This window comes from Solea senegalensis, linkage group LG1 (genome assembly GCF_019176455.1).
Source record: "Solea senegalensis isolate Sse05_10M linkage group LG1, IFAPA_SoseM_1, whole genome shotgun sequence".
Taxonomy (NCBI): domain Eukaryota; kingdom Metazoa; phylum Chordata; class Actinopteri; order Pleuronectiformes; family Soleidae; genus Solea; species Solea senegalensis.
The window spans coordinates 30,664,110-30,681,804 of NC_058021.1; the positions used below are offsets into that span (position 1 = coordinate 30,664,110).

At 42.4% G+C, this 17,695-nt stretch overlaps 1 protein-coding gene across 2 annotated transcripts in view; it reads right to left on the minus strand.

The window, feature by feature from the left end:
- Positions 1-469: 469 nt before the first annotated feature.
- Positions 470-17,695, minus strand: part of ctdspla (CTD (carboxy-terminal domain, RNA polymerase II, polypeptide A) small phosphatase-like a) — a 33,755-nt gene continuing 16,529 nt past the window's right edge. The window contains exons 2-8 of one of the 2 annotated variants that reach the window (XM_044035893.1): positions 13,859-14,025; positions 11,755-11,781; positions 8,393-8,494; positions 3,993-4,049; positions 2,875-2,967; positions 2,609-2,794; positions 470-1,444 (exon numbers count right to left, since the gene is read on the minus strand). In XM_044035893.1, the coding sequence (XP_043891828.1) occupies positions 1,319-1,444; positions 2,609-2,794; positions 2,875-2,967; positions 3,993-4,049; positions 8,393-8,494; positions 11,755-11,781; positions 13,859-14,025 (758 nt within the window). In that variant the 3' untranslated portion in view covers positions 470-1,318. The remainder of the gene's footprint in view (positions 1,445-2,608; positions 2,795-2,874; positions 2,968-3,992; positions 4,050-8,392; positions 8,495-11,754; positions 11,782-13,858; positions 14,026-17,695) is intronic. The other variant, XM_044035902.1, reaches the window with a different exon arrangement.

The following is a 17,695-nucleotide window of genomic DNA, read 5'->3' on the forward strand; positions in this document are numbered from 1 at the left end:
AAGGTTCGTTAGGTGAACCAAAGTAACGTTAGGGCAGTACACTACAAATAGTGGGGGGTGAGGTGTCAGGCGTGAGTGGCAGGGCGTGAAAACATTTCTGTCCTCTGGGGGGGGCATGACAGAAAATAATAGAGAACCACTGCGTTAGGTGAACCTTTAGGGAACATTCTTTAAAGGTTGCATTAAGGTTGTGACAAAGTAACCTTAGGGAAACCTTTAGAGAACGTTCTCTAAAGGTTCTATGAAGGTTGTGGCAAAGTAACATTCCAAGAACCAAATGTGCAACCTAAAACAGGGGACATTAGGAAAACTTTCCGTATCACCCACAGGAGAACCTTGGGGGGAACCTTCAGGGAACGTTCCCGCAACCAAAAGGTAACATTCTGGGAACCAAAAATTGCAGGTCATTTCTTTGCTGGGAGTGAAAGCTTTTAAAAACAGCACATTCATATTAACATACACACCACAGTGACAGTGTGCAAAGCTGCAACTTTAATAATGTTGTACAGTACGATTTCAACAGCATCCTTTACAATGCACCGACCCCTCTTTCCCCCAATAAATATAACTTCTTATAATCTAAGCTAATCATTATAGTTTCCGCAAAGGTTCAACATTTATTGGTGGACGGTGATGTTATTACAAAGATTGATAGTTGTTGTTTTTTTAAATAAATTTACACATTGAATTGAAAAAATCTTTGGTAAATTTGACAATTCAATGTTATGGACTCTTTTTATTCAGTTGTAGGAGTCAGTTATTGTCCTCCGATTAATCGATAAAGACTTATTTTCACCTTCAGTTTCAAGGTTCTTTTTTTTGGGGGGGGGATATTTGAATAAATATTGAGCATAAAATTGTGCACCCCAGAACCAGACACGATAAAACCAGCACAGTAATGAAGGCACTTCATTCTGTAAGAGAAGATAAATCACAGTTGTTGGAACAAAAGGTCAGAACAAAACCAAAACCAGCCTGCATACAACAACAAAAATAAAAACCATAAAAACAAAAGGTCACCCGTTCTCAGGAGAAAAAAAAAAACTTCATTCTGTGTAGTTGATTCTTTTTGGTAACTAAAATATTACTCGATAGAATAGTAAAACCTAATCTCTCTGATAGAAAAATTACTTTATGCATGTCTTGGTCTTAGAAACATAGAGTATGTACATACAGGAGTTCTGTACAAAGAGTCCAGCGATAATAAGAATCACTACAGATTATTATAACCAGATGGTTTGCCTGGAAATCCTCAGATTGGGAGACACCCGGACGATGGCGGCCAGGCCACGGGGGGTGGGGGGTGGTGGTCTGTCTGCTACCTGTTCCTCAGGCTCTGTAACAGACTGTAAATGTCCTCCTCCTTACTGAGGCCCTCAAACAGAGGAATCAGGTCGAGCAGCTCCGTGTCCGTCATGTCGTCAAACCAGGACTGCACCGGAACCTGAGGAGAGACGAGGACACAGACGAGACAGAGACAGAGAGACAGAGAGTGAGAGAGAGAGAGAGGATGAGAGACTTTTTTTGATTCACACGATCAAGGGGGAGAGAAGAGTCAGCCCGACGATCTGATGCTAAAGTGTTAAAGCACTAATATACTGAAGGTGAGGAGCTGGTGCAAGTTCTGTGTGAATAATTAATGGGGCGAAGGCATCAAAGGGAAGACGACTGAGCAACTTCTACACGGAAGAGAGGAGTGTTTTTAAGAGTGGGTAGAGAGGCAACGCAGCAGATCAAAACCACCACACTGATATATCATCTCGCTGTCCTCATCCACTGTTGTTTCTGTTTTTGTTTAGCTGCTGCTGACTTTTATGTTGACGCTGTCACTCATTATATCAGCGTTTCCCATCTGCACGCCGCTCACAGGCAACGCTGACGGCGGCGAGGAGGAAGATGTCTGCAGCAGGTCGGAGTTTTGACGAGAAGCTCCGACGAGAAGCTACACAAATGTGTTCCTACTGCAAAAGAAAACAACCCAAAAAAACTAACAAAGACAAAACAAATAAATGGATGTTCAGCAGAAGGAGTGTCTGACAGTGAAGACAAACGTGGATTAAGCCTTAATTGGTTGGGCTTTTCCTTGTCATCATGAGCGAGCCTGAGGGAACTCAGACCAACCCGCCGGGCAATTAGATTCCGCTCTGCAGACAGCGATGCTGTTTTTCCTTAACCATCTTATGACCGTCATGATAATCAGGATTGATTTATGGCTGTAGAACTGTCAAAAAATGTTCGACGAGTGAGTGCTTCTGCCCTAGGACAGAGAGGTGGGAGGTAACTACAGTATTGATGCTGTGTGGCGTTAGCAATAACACATTTTAAGCAGAAACAGGAGTGAGGTAAAACACGCACGTGACCTTATTGCTCTTGGACAATTTGGTAATCTGGTGTTTTTTCACCTCTGTCCATGGTTTGATGGGATAAATGCTGGCTATCGGAACAGTGCTATGAAATCACAGAGGCCCAGGGAGTGTTCTGCTAATTACCCAGACTTCCTCAGGGGGAATAAAAGAAGTCACACACAGGTTATTTTTTCAGCGTCATGAATAAAGGAGTCAAGTTCATGAATGTTTGATGACAAGCAGAGGAAAAAAAAAACACTCACTGCATTCTCCGGGTGGAAGATGTAGGAGGCAGGCGAGTTGTCTATGATGATGACTTTACTGAGCTCTCGGCCCAGCCGGCTGAGGTCTTTGACGTAGTTTCCTCTGTGGAAAACACACGATTCCCTGAAGAGCCGGGCGCGAAAAACCCCCCACTGGTCGAGCAGGTCTGCCACAGGGTCAGCATACTGAAACCAGGGAAAATACAAGTCCAAAAAAAACTTAAAAAAAAAAAAAAAACCCAAAAAAAACAAACTTGAGAACAAACCTTGGCTAAACTGGCTGTAAAGAGGACACATTCAAAGAGCTCCCCCATCTTCTGGAGGAACTCGTCCACGTGCGGCCTCTTCAGCACGTACACCTGCACCAAAGACACAGGAATAAACACACAGAAGCATTTGTGCATAATGGTCAAATCTGGATTACGCCATGAAGGACACATTGATTAAGAATGGTCTTGTTATTCACCACGATGCATAAAAACTGACGAGCCAGATGACGGTAAACAAAGTGTTACCTTCCATACTCCGAGAATACGATACAGATTGTCACGGACCATTTTCAAGTCTACATATGAAGCTGTAGTCGGTCCCTTGTGTTACGTCATGTTAGCATATAGGTCCGTGTTTAAGTGCAGTTCTAACGTGTTTGACCGTGTACATGTTATCATACTGGTCATGTAAAAGACCAGACAAGGGACAAGAGTTGCAAACTAGCAATAAACTCTACTCTACTCTGTTTAATTCTACTCTATTCTGGGAAGATGTTGCCAAGGCAACACAAGACTCGAACGCCACTAAAAAAAAATCAAAGAGAGTCGTGGTGTGAACAGTTACTTGGAAGTTATGCACTTCAGTTTCAAACTAAAATCAATAGTTCTCATATCTCAAAGACTTAGCCGCCCAAAACACCAATCCACACACGTCTTGTGAAGTTCTTGTTAATTCTATTTAGAAGTGCTTTGATCATTTTCATTCTGACATCATTAAAATGAGCTCTTTTGTGGAGCCAGAACTCTCTCTGCTCGTGATACAGACATTTCTTCGTCTCCATCTCCGTCCTCGTCCAGTGTGGGAGTGTGTCGGGTAAGTCGCTGCCCCTGAGTGCAAGTAATCAAGCATAGGCCATAGTCGATACAGAAAGCCTATCCTGGATTACTTGAACCCGGTTACAGCTCAAGTCTGACTTCTTCAGAGAGCGTCTCAGTTTCTTCCACATTTCTCGCTCTCTCTCGCACATATTTCTACACGTCTTCTCCACATCTTACCAGCGACCTGTGGCAACAACTTCAAAACAGAACGCGTTGAATTCAAGGTCTGCTGCCGATAATAAATAAGAAGAACTTCACAGAAGCCCTTCTAAATGAATATATATCTCCATATTTACCTGATGAACAGTCCCATCAATCTCCACAGGAACGATGAAGTCTGCATTGCTGATGGGCTGCGGGGACGAGGTGAAAAACAGACAAGGGAAATTTAGAATTCTTTATTATTTCTGACAAGGAGGAAAAATGGAAAAGGCAGTGCACTCCTCTCGACTGCCTCGGGCGAACGTAGCGAGGCTTTAAGCGTAACGTGGTTCCCTCAGCTGCAGCCCAAACTCTCAGCGTTAGATAAAAACCACAAGAGCACAAGACTCCTCTGTGTGTGACTTTTGTCATCTTTCAAAAAAGCAAGAGACGGGAGGGAGAGTGGGAGAGAAGGAGGAAGACAGATGCCAGAGGGAGGGAGAGAGAGCGGAGAGAGAGAGAAGATGAGGATGAAAGGATTAGGTGGGAGGCGCCGGCAGTGTCATCTCACAGAGCGGCTACAAGAAAAATAGGTGACAGCGAAAATAATGTTTTTCCAGAAAAGCACCTCGAAAAAACAACTTGAACCAGTTTAGATTCTTTCTTTTTTTATTCAAAAAAGACTAAAGCAATATTCCTCAAAGTGTGATCTGTGGCCCACTGGTGGACAGGGGAAGTATTGCAGACAGGAATATGAAAAATCTATATTTATGAAATGATTGAAAACATATTTTCTGTGGTCTAGGAAGGAACGTGTAAATGAAGCATTAATACCTGCATAGTAACATTTCTAGGTTATATTTTGGGTCCATTTTGTGGAATAATAATAATTAGGTCCTCACAGTAATGAGCAAAATGGGAATCATCAGTTACATCAGTGTTGTTGCTTCATTCTTGCTCATGTACAAATGTGGGTGTGGGCCTCTGGGCTGGATGATAATTCATGTATGATTCTAGTTACTGTTGTTTACCAACAACCGACTATTTCTGTTTTACATTGTCGCAGTACACGGTCGTTACTACAAATTTTATATGCCGTTTGCCAAACGTGTCATAAAATGCAGTAAAATAAAAGAAAATTTGATTTACATTTGTTGAAATGCATGTTTTTGGCAATAATGTTACTTCCATGGACAGATTATTGGCATTTAATATGTAGTTTTATGCACTTTCTTTAATCCAGTGAAATGCTGCATAAATAAGTCATTAGTGCATGTCAATAACTGAAGGAGGGAGTTAAAAGTGTGATTTAAACCTGACTATAATCTCACGGTTGCCTGTGATTTCATTGACACTCTCTTTCAAGCAAGTGCAATACTGCAATATTCAACAAACGCGCGGACCGTAGCGACAGTGACGAGCCAAACCAGTGAGCGACAGGAGGGAGGAGGGAGGAGAGAGAGCGAGAGAGAGCTACAGATACAGAAACCCGTCTGCTGATTTACTCCATCGTTCCGAAGACTGAGCACTAAACAGCTGCTCGGTCGTGCACAAAGAAAGGAACGGTGACGTCAATGATAAGAATGACCAACGTTTGTTTAATGAATCTCTGCTGAACCAAACTTGACCTCGACTCAATTGATGGAGGGATTTTCTTCTGGGTTACACTCAGCGGTTTCCTTCATACAACAGCTGCTGTTATTGTCCAAGACTTGCTGTTTTGCCAAGTGTTCATGCAGACAACCGTCAGAATCTGAACTCCCATTTGAAGTCACCGTGCCCTCTCCTCTATTTTCCTCTAAATGGGGAAGATCATGTGATATTGAAGAAGATTTGAGGACATTCACTAGTCAAGAAAATGTTTCCTGATGATATTAAGTCAGAAGAGTTCCTTTAGTAGCCGGCAGATTCGCCCCCCGGTGGCTTACCAATACATTTCCACTTCCTATTTGGCTTCAGGAGGAACACATTTATTAATATCAGCACCAGAAGTAAGCTATGCATATGTTATGGTAGTTATACGGTGTCATTTATACCTTTTATTAGTTTAGTTTCATTGTAAAATGGTAACACGACTAACATTTATGTCTCGTCACAGAATTTGATCATTTTCTCAATTAATCGATTACATTTTTTTGGCTCATAAAATGCAAAAACAGTCAAAAATGCGTGTTTCTGAACGTCGGAAGCATCGCTTGTTTTCTGACGCTCTCGGGATCCATAGAGATTTGGAGGAAAACAGCATTTTTTTTTTATTTATTTTTTTTTTGCGAAAAGCAGCAAATACTCACAACCGACCCGACCTCGACTTTGTTAATTTGAACGGTAACGCCGTCTGTGCGACGCGGTCTTATCAAACAATCAGTGTTTGACCTCTCTAATGCTCTTAAGTCCCAAAACCATGTGTGTGTGTGTGTGTGTGTGTGTGTGTGTGTGTGAGAGAGAAAAGTCTTGTCAGGAAAGTGGAGGCAGTAACAGCAGCTGATTCAAGCCCACAATGTTCAAAAATCCATACAATTGTGGCTATAAATTGTGCGTTTACATTGCTATTTATGTAAGGCCGTATATATATATATATATATATATATATATATATATATATATATATATATATATATATAAATCCAAGTATATTCCTCTTACGCACACTGGAGTTAATCCCGGAGCGAGAGCTGGAATTATCTTCTCATATATGTGACATGTTACGTAACGTTTCTATTTCTAGTCAATCTGTGAATCGTCTGCTTGTCGTTTTTTTTTCCCTCCGCATGAATTATTAACACTGGTTACATTATTTCCTACTTTTGTTGCAAAATGACGTCCAAAGTGCGCTGCAACAGGAACAGGAAATCAACAGGAAGTCCTGCCGTGTTCTGAAAAGGAGCTGGAGCTGCAGTGTGGACGTTTCCCAGTACTCCTGATAAACATACGATAAACTCCAGTTATCGTATGAGCTGAATCCGTTTAATGCAAATGCACTCAGTCGGCGATGAGGTTTCCTAAAGAAGGGAACTCAGAGGATCATGTATAACCTTGGTTTAGTCAGAACAGATTCTGTGAAAATCATCCCACAGACTTTCAAGAAAACAAGAGCTCAGAACTGGACACACCCGTGAGTGGAAGAGAGTGTGTGTGTGTGTGTGTGTGTGTGTGTGGCCCCGCGCTGCTGCTGCTGCTGCTGCTGCTATGTGACTGTAAAGGGTGGATCGAGTACAGTGTGTATACATTTTTTTCACTTTTCTCATCTCTTTGCTTTTCCCACAGAAAATGAGGCACTCATTCCAAAGAAAACTGCAGTTTTCTCAGATGTTTCCTCAGGTTTAAGTCCTCGGAGTGTAAAATATAAATGATTCATGTCTCCACTCACTGCCAACTTTCACCTTGAGCTATTTTGTCTTTGAGCTTAAACACATGTTAAAGGATTTACTGTACACACAGGTGTAACAAGATCAGAGTCCTGGTGTGTCACACAGCAATCCTTTAAAGAACTTCCATTCATTTGAAAAGCCTCATCTTTAACCTTGACCTTAACCTTAACCACCAATCTTAGAATCTAGACTTAACCAGATCTTCACAAATGAGGTTTAGAGCTGATTATGTTCATGAATTAATCAAGTCATCGTTTAAGAATTTTCGTTTAAGAACATTTAAGAAGCTGAAACAATCACAAATCTTGTTTTAATCATGAAAAAAGCTTCAAACCGATTCTTCAGTTATCAAAAAGGTTGAAGATTACTTTAGTAATGGATTAATAATCGATTCATCGAGTAATTGTTTCAACTCTACTTACAACTGGCCTGAATTTACCAATAATTCCTACAAAAGAGTGTTAGGGCCACATAAAACAAAAAATAAAATGGCATGAATTCTGAGATTAAAGAAAAAGTCACAGTGAAGCACGCTATATGTAGGATTAATCATGTGATAACGGTTTGCAACCTGCCTAAAACAGAGAGTAAATATCCATCGAGAAACATCTTTTTCTCTGTTTTTAAAATGTCAGTATATGTGAGAGATTATGGGTCATCGCTCACGTAGTATTTTTCCAGCAGTCCTGCCTCATGTACTTTAATCTGACAAAACCCTTTGAATATTATTATTTTAAAACACGTCTTTGTTTTGTGTTTCAAAGGAGTCAGACAAACAAAAATGCTTTGTTGTGTTATGAAATGACACTTGGAGGATCTTCGTTCAAAAAGACATACTCCAAACACGCACATCAGCTGCACATCAATGCACAGTTACTGTAGACGTGCCGGTTGCCATGCCAACGCCTTATTATAGCGACAGTGCTCCCTCTTGCCTTCCCCTTCCTACAAAAGCCACAATTTTTTTTTTAAGAAATTACGTAAAAATTCAAAGATGCTGTCAGAGCTCGGCGTCATCTCGATTTTTAATGCCATTACAGCGTTTGTACCCATCGTTACAACAGAGACCGGCATCCTGTTTAATCCTATTATCCCTCAGAGGATGTGGAATTACAGAAGTGAAACAAGAACATAACATGAGTGCGTGTGCGTGTGAGTGTGTGTGTGTGTGTGGCGGTGCAGTATACCTTGAAGGAGCTGTGTACAAGGGTTTCGTCAAGGTCGATCACCACACAGCTCTTGCCGTAGTCTGCTATGCTGACCTCGGGCAGCAGGAACTTGGCTGGAGGCTGAAGAGACAACAAACACGCGTCACAATGCTGAGGGAACACACACACACACACACACACAAACATGCACTGAACTCAACTGAGAGGATGTATCAACACAGCGATGATGTGATGTGATAAAATCCCTATGTTCCAACTATCAGCAGCTAAAAGGTGGTTTCAGATGGTCCAAAAAGCAGCTGCTCATATTTTTGACAGGAGCAGCTAAATACAGTATGAGCATATTAGCCCCATGCTGGCCTCTCCAAGCACCCACATGGTGGAACAGTGTTTTGTTTTTTTTCAAGGTTTTTAAATCAAAGCTGAAGACACACTTGTTCACTGTGGTGTATCAGTCTGGTAAATGGTTTGTTTTGTACTTCCTGGTGTTGCTTTAGTGCGTCTGTAATGTTTTATCAGCACTGTATATTGTGATGATCTATTCCTATCAGCTTTTAATTTCTGCACCGTGTCTATTTTACGACACTTATATGTGTGTTTCTATTTATTTACTGTAAAGCACTCTGCTATAAAGTGCCATACAAATGAATGTATGTATGTAAACAGTGTGTATTACTCAGTGGCATCTATAGTGTTTAAACCTTTTTGCCAAACCATAACCCTAACCCTAAATTCGTCAATTTTGGGGTTTCTGTACGGTGGAAGATGACCGACTACTAAGTTTAGGAGGCTTATTCTGAGGTGACAATATGGAATTTTCATGTTATAATGAGTGAATTAAAACAAAAGTATACATTTTGGTTGAGGGATCTTTTTTTATACATTCTACATATATGGTTGATGCGAGTACTGCAGGGTTCCCACACCTTGGTTGACATGAAATTCAAGGACTTTTCATGGAAATGGGAGAGCAACTTTCAAGATGTATTATTGTATTGATTGATTTGCAGAAGTGATTGTCCTTGAAGTCTTTGTCATTTTCTCACTTTGGTGAGCCAGAAATGATGGAATTTTCATTCCCCAGGCCTCACGTTGTCATTTGCACTCTCTTTCTTCACTTCACTCGCTCATTATTTTGCACAGAATCTCACGTCAACGGCAGACAGAGAGAGAGAGAGACAGTGGACAGTGTCCACAACACGCGCCAGTAATCACGACTTGCCGTTTATCCTGTGTAGGCCTAGTCTATGTACATCAAGCAATGCAGGGCGTGAATTGAACTTATTTCTTGTGCAAAATTCAAGTACTTCCCATGTCTATTTAAGGCGATTTTCAAAACCTTTCAAGGACCTGTGGGACGTAAGTCTGTAGATAACAGCGTAACATAGACACACAAATCTATACAGAGGTGAAAGCAAGGACTTCCTCTCTTAAACGCACACAAACGTGTTGTGTTGTGCTCAGTATGCTCAGCCACTGACTGCACATGTCTTTGTTTTTAGTGTGTTTGCTCAGACTGACGGCATTAATCATGTCTTATGGTGGGACGGCGAGCTGATGTGTGACAGGGAGCAAGGACACAGAATGACACGGTGACAGACACGTGATGAATGTTTGATTTACACATGAACGCCGAGCAAAGACACAGGCTTCTCCTTAAAGACATAATACGTAAGATTACTGCATTTAAGTAGTTCCATAGATTGATTATAGATGATTAATATCTTGCTAAATTCATTGTCAACTATTTTAATAATCAATTCATTGGTTTGAGTGATTTTTCAGCTTCTTCAATATTTTCTGGTCTTTTTTTTTATTTGTTTGGGGAAGAAAATCTGATTTTCTGACATTTTATGGACCAAACGACTAATGGATATTGTAGCCCCTATTAAATTATATGTATTAGTCAAAGTATAATCTAATGTCAGATTTGATGTTACTACAACCCTAACCAAAATAATTGACGATCATATTCTGAATATGTTTTAAAATAGTTTTATTTTTATTATTGTGAACCTTCATTGTGTTTGTTATACATGGAGAAAACGTGTAAACATTTTAACAATATTACCAATAATAACGGTACAAAAACATGTGACAGAAAAAACCCCACAACTAAATCCTGAGGTTCTAGAGCGACTGGAAACATAAAGGCTCCTCCTTGAGACACTTTTAACCCTTTAACACCTAAACCTCAAAATGTCTTATTTTAACCATAAAAGGGCCAGAAAATGTTCTGTGAGTATATCTGTGAGAATAACCTTTAATATCTGGCATCTATTTACAGTTTACTGCATGTAAAAATAGCGTATCAACAATTTTAAATGAAGAAAAACACTGTAGTCTTACATAGATTTGAAATTGGAACAGTATAAAACACATTTAAATTGACTTTTGTTTGTGTCTTTGTCTCAATGTGCAAAAACAGGCCAAAAAATGGAAACAGCGCGAGTGAAATTACCGTAATAACCACATGACTTTTGGCTTTGACGTGCAACTTCTCAGCTTCCAGAAACCATAGCACAAACCGTGGTGTAATTACGGTAATGCAGAGTGCAAAGTCGTCATCGAAGGGTTAATGACTCTCTGTTGGATATACAGTACAGCATAGTCAAGTTACTGTGAGAGCTTTATGCTGTGATGATAAATGATAAAATCGTATGTTTTCCCTTTAAGACAGCAAACAGAAATGACCCGGGGTCCAGGTCATTCCAAGATATTTAACGTGCCTCCTTCCCGAGTCCTCGTCTGGCCTGAGCCGGGAATGCAGAGAGCAGACCTCGTCGCCACATGCACTTCCTGCCATTGAAGGGAGGCGTCTGCTGCGTGGTATAGTTTAAAGCTTGGCTCTGATGTGGGGACGCTGCGAGTGTGAATATCCTAAATTACAGCGAACCACAGGCATCGCACAGGCACTCCAAAATAACTCGACGGACTGTCGTCTCAGCACAAACAAAGCCGAGGTCAGGAGACAAAATCCCTCTTTTCTGGTTAAGTCCAAAACAAGTCCCGTTGTAACGAACCACCAGAAGCTAATGAGTGCACACACACAGTGTACTCACACAAGTTTGGACTCATTTAATCTTCTTTTGTTTATTTTTTTGACCTAAACTGCATCTGGTCTGGTTCAAGTTTGGTCTAACGGATAAATCAAACTCCAGTGAGCTGAGAAAGTTTGTCATTTGATTATAAATTGGTTTAGATGTCTGCTTTCACTGGTTGTTGTGTGAGTGGAGGACAAATGGCACAAAGCGGCGCGCCGCCCCTCAGAAGAGGACGCCATGCAGAAGCAAAGAAAATACTCGAATGATGAAGGAGGATGGTGTTACTGTGATGGAGTGAGAAAAAGGAGGAGAACAATGAAAGATAATAATACATACACTGGGGATGACCTGGACCTGGTCACACTTGGGAAAAAAAAAACAGGGAGAGAAAAGGGGAAAGAGATTGAAACAGACGGCGTGGAAAACAGACAGGAAAGCAAAAACAAAAACAGAGATCAATCGCCGCAAGGACGAAGAATCATCAATATTTGAATCAACAACTGCGCAGAAAGAGGCGCAGAGGGAAGAGGGTTCATACAGTATAGCAGGGAAAGACAGTGAGAACAAGCTGCTCAAAAACACACACACACACAAACAGCTGCCATAGTAACAAATACGGCCGGCCAGAAATCCAGTGCACTGCTGGAAGAGACTGCGGGCAAGAGCCCAGATCCAAAAATCAGCTCCTCTCCATAACAAGGCTTTTTATGGCGAGGTTCGCTGGGTTCACTCCGACTTAATGGGAGCTCATTTGTTGTGAGGAGGGGGGTTCGGCGCGGGTCAGCCTCGACCACATGTGTCGTCGTCTGCGAGGCGGGGGCCCGCACATTCCTCCCCTAAATGAGAGGCATTTACAGGTAAACAGGAATGGAGATGGGACACGAGTTCGGGGGCTCCATTTATAGCCGCGCGTACCTGCCTTGGCAGCGGAACGCCATGTTTGTGGAGGAGGTCTGGGAAGGGGGCGGGGGTGGGGGGGTGTGGGGGAGGTTTGCCCTTTTTTTACATGTCCAAAAGTTTGCTTCACACATCCTCACTATACTCAGTCAGTGTGTGGAGGGGGGGGGGGCAGAAGTGCAGCAATCCATCACACGAGACACACAAGGCTCACTTCATGGGGATTAAAGAAGCAGCATGTGTGTGTGTGTATGTGTGTGTACATGTGTTGTCATGGGTATACAGTGAAACTTGTGCAAGCTTGTGTGTGTGCGTCTTCCGAGCTTCTCGGCCAGATCTGTGCTCTGTGTGTTGCTCTGTGTGTAGCTCTGCGTGTAGCTCTGCGTGCAGCTCTGTGTGTGTGTAGCTCTGTGTAGCTCTGTGTGTAGCTCTGTGTGCAGCTCTGTGGCTCTGTGTATGGCTCTGTGTGTTGCTCTGTGTGTAGCTATGTGTGTAGCTCTGCGTGCAGCTCTGTGTGTAGCTCTGTGTGTAGCTCTGTGTGTAGCTCTGTGTGCAGCTCTGTGTGCAGCTCTGTGTATGGCTCTGTGCTCTGTGTGTAGCTATGTGTGTAGCTCTGTGTGTGTAGCTCTGTGTGTTGCTCTGTGTGTTGCTCTGTGTGTAGCTCTGTGTGTAGCTCTGTGTGTTGCTCTGAGTGTTGCTCTGTGTGTTGCTCTGAGTGTACCTCTGTGTTGCTCTGTGTGTTGCTCTGTGTGTAGCTCTGTGTGCTCTGTGTGTTGCTCTGTGTGTTGCTCTGTGTGTTGCTCTCTGTGTGTTGCTCTGTGTGTTGCTGTGTGTCTGTGTGTTGCTCTGTGTGTTGTGTGTTGCTCTGTGTTGCTCTGAGTGTACCTCTGTGTGTTGCTCTGTGTGTTGCTCTGTGTGTAGCTCTGTGTGTTGCTCTGTGTGTTGCTCTGAGTGTACCTCTGTGTGTTGCTCTGTGTGTAGCTCTGTGTGTTGCTCTGTGTGTTGCTCTGTGTGTTGCTCTGTGTGTAGCTCTGTGTGTTGCTCTGTGTGTAGCTCTGTGTGTAGCTCTGTGTGTTGCTCTGTGTGTTGCTCTGTGTGTTGCTCTGTGTGTTGCTCTGTGTGTTGCTCTGTGTGTTGCTCCGCGTGTGTGGTTGTGTGCGTAGGCAGATATCGAAGAATGCAAGATGGGAAGTGAGCCCGTGTTTTCGAGCAGCGGATGGTAAACAAGCTCTGGGGTTCAACGGGTGCGAGGCAGCTGGAAAAATTTGCGGAGAGAGAGAGAGACAGAGAGAGAGTGAGACAGAGGGGGAGCTCGGCGAAGGCCGCGTGGTGCCTCGGCTCTCGGCAGGAAGAGGCAAACCCTAACAAGCCTGGCTGTAACACAACCAAACAAATGTTACTCGTTACCGAGCCTCTCGAGACAAAACAAGGCCCTCTGTAATAAAACAACTAATCCCCACAGGGTGTTTCTTTGGGTCACGTGGTGTGTGATCTGGAATGGGGCCAACTATGATGTGAGAGAGAGAAAAAAAGCGAGCTTCACCTTGGGAGGACTGCCGTTCTCCTCCGGTGGTGGGGGTAGAGATAATGTCTTGTTGTTGGAGGTCGGCGGCTCCACGTGATAGTCATTGTAGTTGCGGAAGCAGCAGAAGAAGGGGCTGAAGATGCTGCGGCTGCGGTGCTTCTTTAGGCTGCTGTTGGCCTGGGAGACTGAACACACAACCAAAACAGACAAAAGAACATTTAGATTAGGTCATAAACCAGCAGAAGGTGATATATCGATATATCGTCATCCTTCCTTGCAAGAATCGATAAGCAGGGATTTCAATGAACAAATGAAGGCGCTCAAGAGTAAACAGTCCACGTCAGTTTCACTCAATTAATCAATTAATCGGTCTGAAGCTTTGATAAGTCGTCCTCGGTCTGAGAAGGTTTGAGAAACAAAGAGTTAGACAGATATGGCGATGTATCACCATGCGATTGTCTCACAATATATTGATTATCATAGAATCGTTGTATCGTGATGCTATTGGTATCGTGGACCATGTTTCGCGTACCGTATCGTGACGCACCCCGTGATTTCCACCCCCTACAACACAGCATGAAAACTGTCTGCAGAATAACTGGAAATGCAGCATAATTAGTTGTTTACTTGCAGATAATCAGGAGCAGATCACAGCCAGTTAGCACGAAAAAAAAAGGAAACTATTGTGTCTAATTCTGGAGGGAAACTAAATGTTCATACCAGCACATTTAAAGTTAAATAATGTATATATAATCTCACCACACAAGCCACTAAACTAAGACGTACAATTTTTGCACTTGGTTTTTGGTAAAAAAAATTTTTTTAAAAAATCAAACAAAGGACACATCAGTCTGTGAGTTTTCTTGGTATGCTGGTTTGGTCAGTATTTGCAGAGAGCCGGTCTCGTGGTTTCCCCGTTTCCAATCTTTGTGCTAAAATAAACTAATCCCAAATTAGGACAGCCCTCTCGACAAACGTCACCATGGGCTACAGCAGCGCTCGTTCTCTCCACCGCTGGAATGAAACAACAACTCAATTTATGGCACAAAGAGACTGTGTTACTGTTCTGGATCCACAACAACAACAGAGAAAAGTGTTGACGCTGTAACTACGGCGATTTTCATACTCGGGCGATTATGACACATGACAACAACTGACCTCTGTCAGATTAAGTGACTCAGTAAATAAATAAGCCGTCATTATGTGACAGAGCTGCACCTTTGGGTCAGTGAAGAAATAAAGGTTTTATGTTTATAATATTATCTTTATTGTGCTTCTCACTCAAAGTGTAGTCACTAATAACATTTAAATAAAGGTAATAGTAATAATAAAGTGCATTATTCACTGCATGGTCTAAACTGCTGTGTTTATGCTGAGCATAGGATAAAAAATCGGAATCTTGGATCACGTTATTTCAGTTAATGAACATACAAAAAATGATTCCTGAGCTGCAGACAGATTGTGTTTCACATGCATCGTCGCATCGTCGCGACACATAGATGTAGACGGGGTTCTTGCTCGACACAGTGAGGCGTCGTCGGCTTGTGCAGCTGTGAGCACAGGGACAGAAATAGTCATCAGGAGAGAACGCTCTCTGGGAATGTAGAACGGTTAATTAACATCAAGAACGGCGAAATAATATGATATGAACTGGTGCACAGATCGGATCGTGCTGCAAAGCTCCAGGGAGAGACATTACAGAGTACATACACTATGTGGACAAAAGTATTTGGTACTGAATTTGGGTGTTTCAATCATTCTTTGGGCTCGGCCCCTTATCTCCAATGAAGGGCAATCTTAACGCTTCAGCCTATTTTTGGACAATGCTACGCTTCCAACTTTGTGGCACCAGTTTGAGGAAGGTCATATTGTTTGACGAGTTCGTGTGGAAGAACTTGACCGACCCCGCACACAGCCCTGACCTTTTAACTGGAACAGAGACTGCGAGTCGGGCCTTCTCCTCCAACATCAGCGCCTGACCTCATAAATGCTCTCCAGAATGAATGGACACAAATTCACTGAGAAGTGTGGACGCTGTTATAGCTGCAAAAAGATGTCACCTGTTGGTGTCACGGTCAGGTGTCTGAATACTTTTGTCCACATAGTGTATGTCCCCAGTCGCATTATTTCTTCCTCCCGGTCTTTGAAGTCCATGGCCTACTTTCTCACCGACAGAGGAGAAACAAGAGGGATTGAAAGTTCTCGTATGCCTCTGTGGATGTTCTCTCTCTCTGACAGATTATGATTTTATAATTATCTTCTATGTTCTCTTTGGTGAGGATGAGAGGATAAAAATTGACCTGAAGTCCAGTACGAAGAGTAGAATCTGACAGCGCGATTATGCCGACGTGTTCCTGAAGTAGGTGACTTTTCGTCATGGAGAACTCGTCATGTTGTGATGAAGTGTCCACAGGGCCGACTTTAGCTGGAATCATCATTTCGCAGTTTGCCGCCATGTTGTTACCATGTTCATACAGGCGTGCGATAGCAGGAACTGTCGTTGGGTTGCTTCGACAGTGTCTGACAGGCTGTTCAACTTTGTTTTCCGCATCTTCAGCTCACCGTGGCTTCTCTTCTTCCCCTCACAGATGTTCTGAAAAAGCAACACTTTGACCAACTAATCAAACACAGCTCTATGGCTGTAACAGGAGGACAACACACTGTGTAACTCTAACCTATGTGCAGAATGATGGAGATCTGCCACTGCCGATTTGATTTATTCCCCACGTAAAGCCGACTTCCCTCCGGCTCCAGGCGCAGAGTCAATATTCTCCCTTAGTTTGAGGATGTCAAAGTAAACTTAAAAGCGTGCTTATATTCAGCATACAGACTTTGTCCTCTGAGCTCCTCTCATAAGGCGAGCGGTCGTTTCATATGCGACAAGACGACCCGAGGCGATCTCTCCATCCCCGGAAGTGCTGCTGATGTTCAGACTTGTTTTAGTGCAGTTATTGACCAACTGTCTTTGAAAAGGACCAATGCTTTTCATTTGTATCCCTTAGGGCTGAAACAATCAATCGATTAATCAAATCGGTTAGAAGCTTTTTTCATGATTAAAACAAGATTTCCTATTGTTTAAACTTCTTAAATGTGAATATTTTCTTAATTTCTTTGGTCTGGATAACAAAGAAATCATTAAAAGTTTGGTTTGTAGACAACACAAGACATTTGAGAACATAATCATTTCCAGGTTTGACGAACAGCGATCACAGTTTTCTGATATTTTATGAATAATCGATGAATCGAGAAAATAATCGAAAGATTAAACAATTATGAAAATAATTGTTAGTTGCAGCTCTAGTATCCCTTGCTACTTGTAACTGAGTTAGACGGGGGTAGCGAATAAAATCCTATGAAACCAGACATCCATTAAAGACGTGACATATCATCATGAAAGATATGGGACTGGGAGCTAGTTAGTCCTTAGATATTACTGTACCCCTTTACCTACCTCTCACTACATTATTTCCATTAGCGATAGTACCTGATACTTTTTTAGTACCTGCTCAGACAAAGTTCCAAGCGAGTTGAGCCAATACTATGCGTGACGTCGTCAGATTGCCGTCCACTGATTGGTCAGAGAGGTTCGTCAATGGAAGAGTCATGAGCGCGACGTCCGACACAAGAATCAAAGCGAACAATGTCGAACTGTAGATCAGTTAAAAAAAGACTTACAAATCCTGAAAACTTAGTGTTAATCTGCAACAATTAACAGAGGAATCTGGTGTATTTAGCGACAGCCCTGCTGAAAGCCTGCGGTCACAAGCCGCATCACAACCTCTGCCGCTATATTTCAGTTCAGTGACTGTGTCTGAACAGATTCTAAAGATTCAGTACATCAAAAACAGCTGCTTA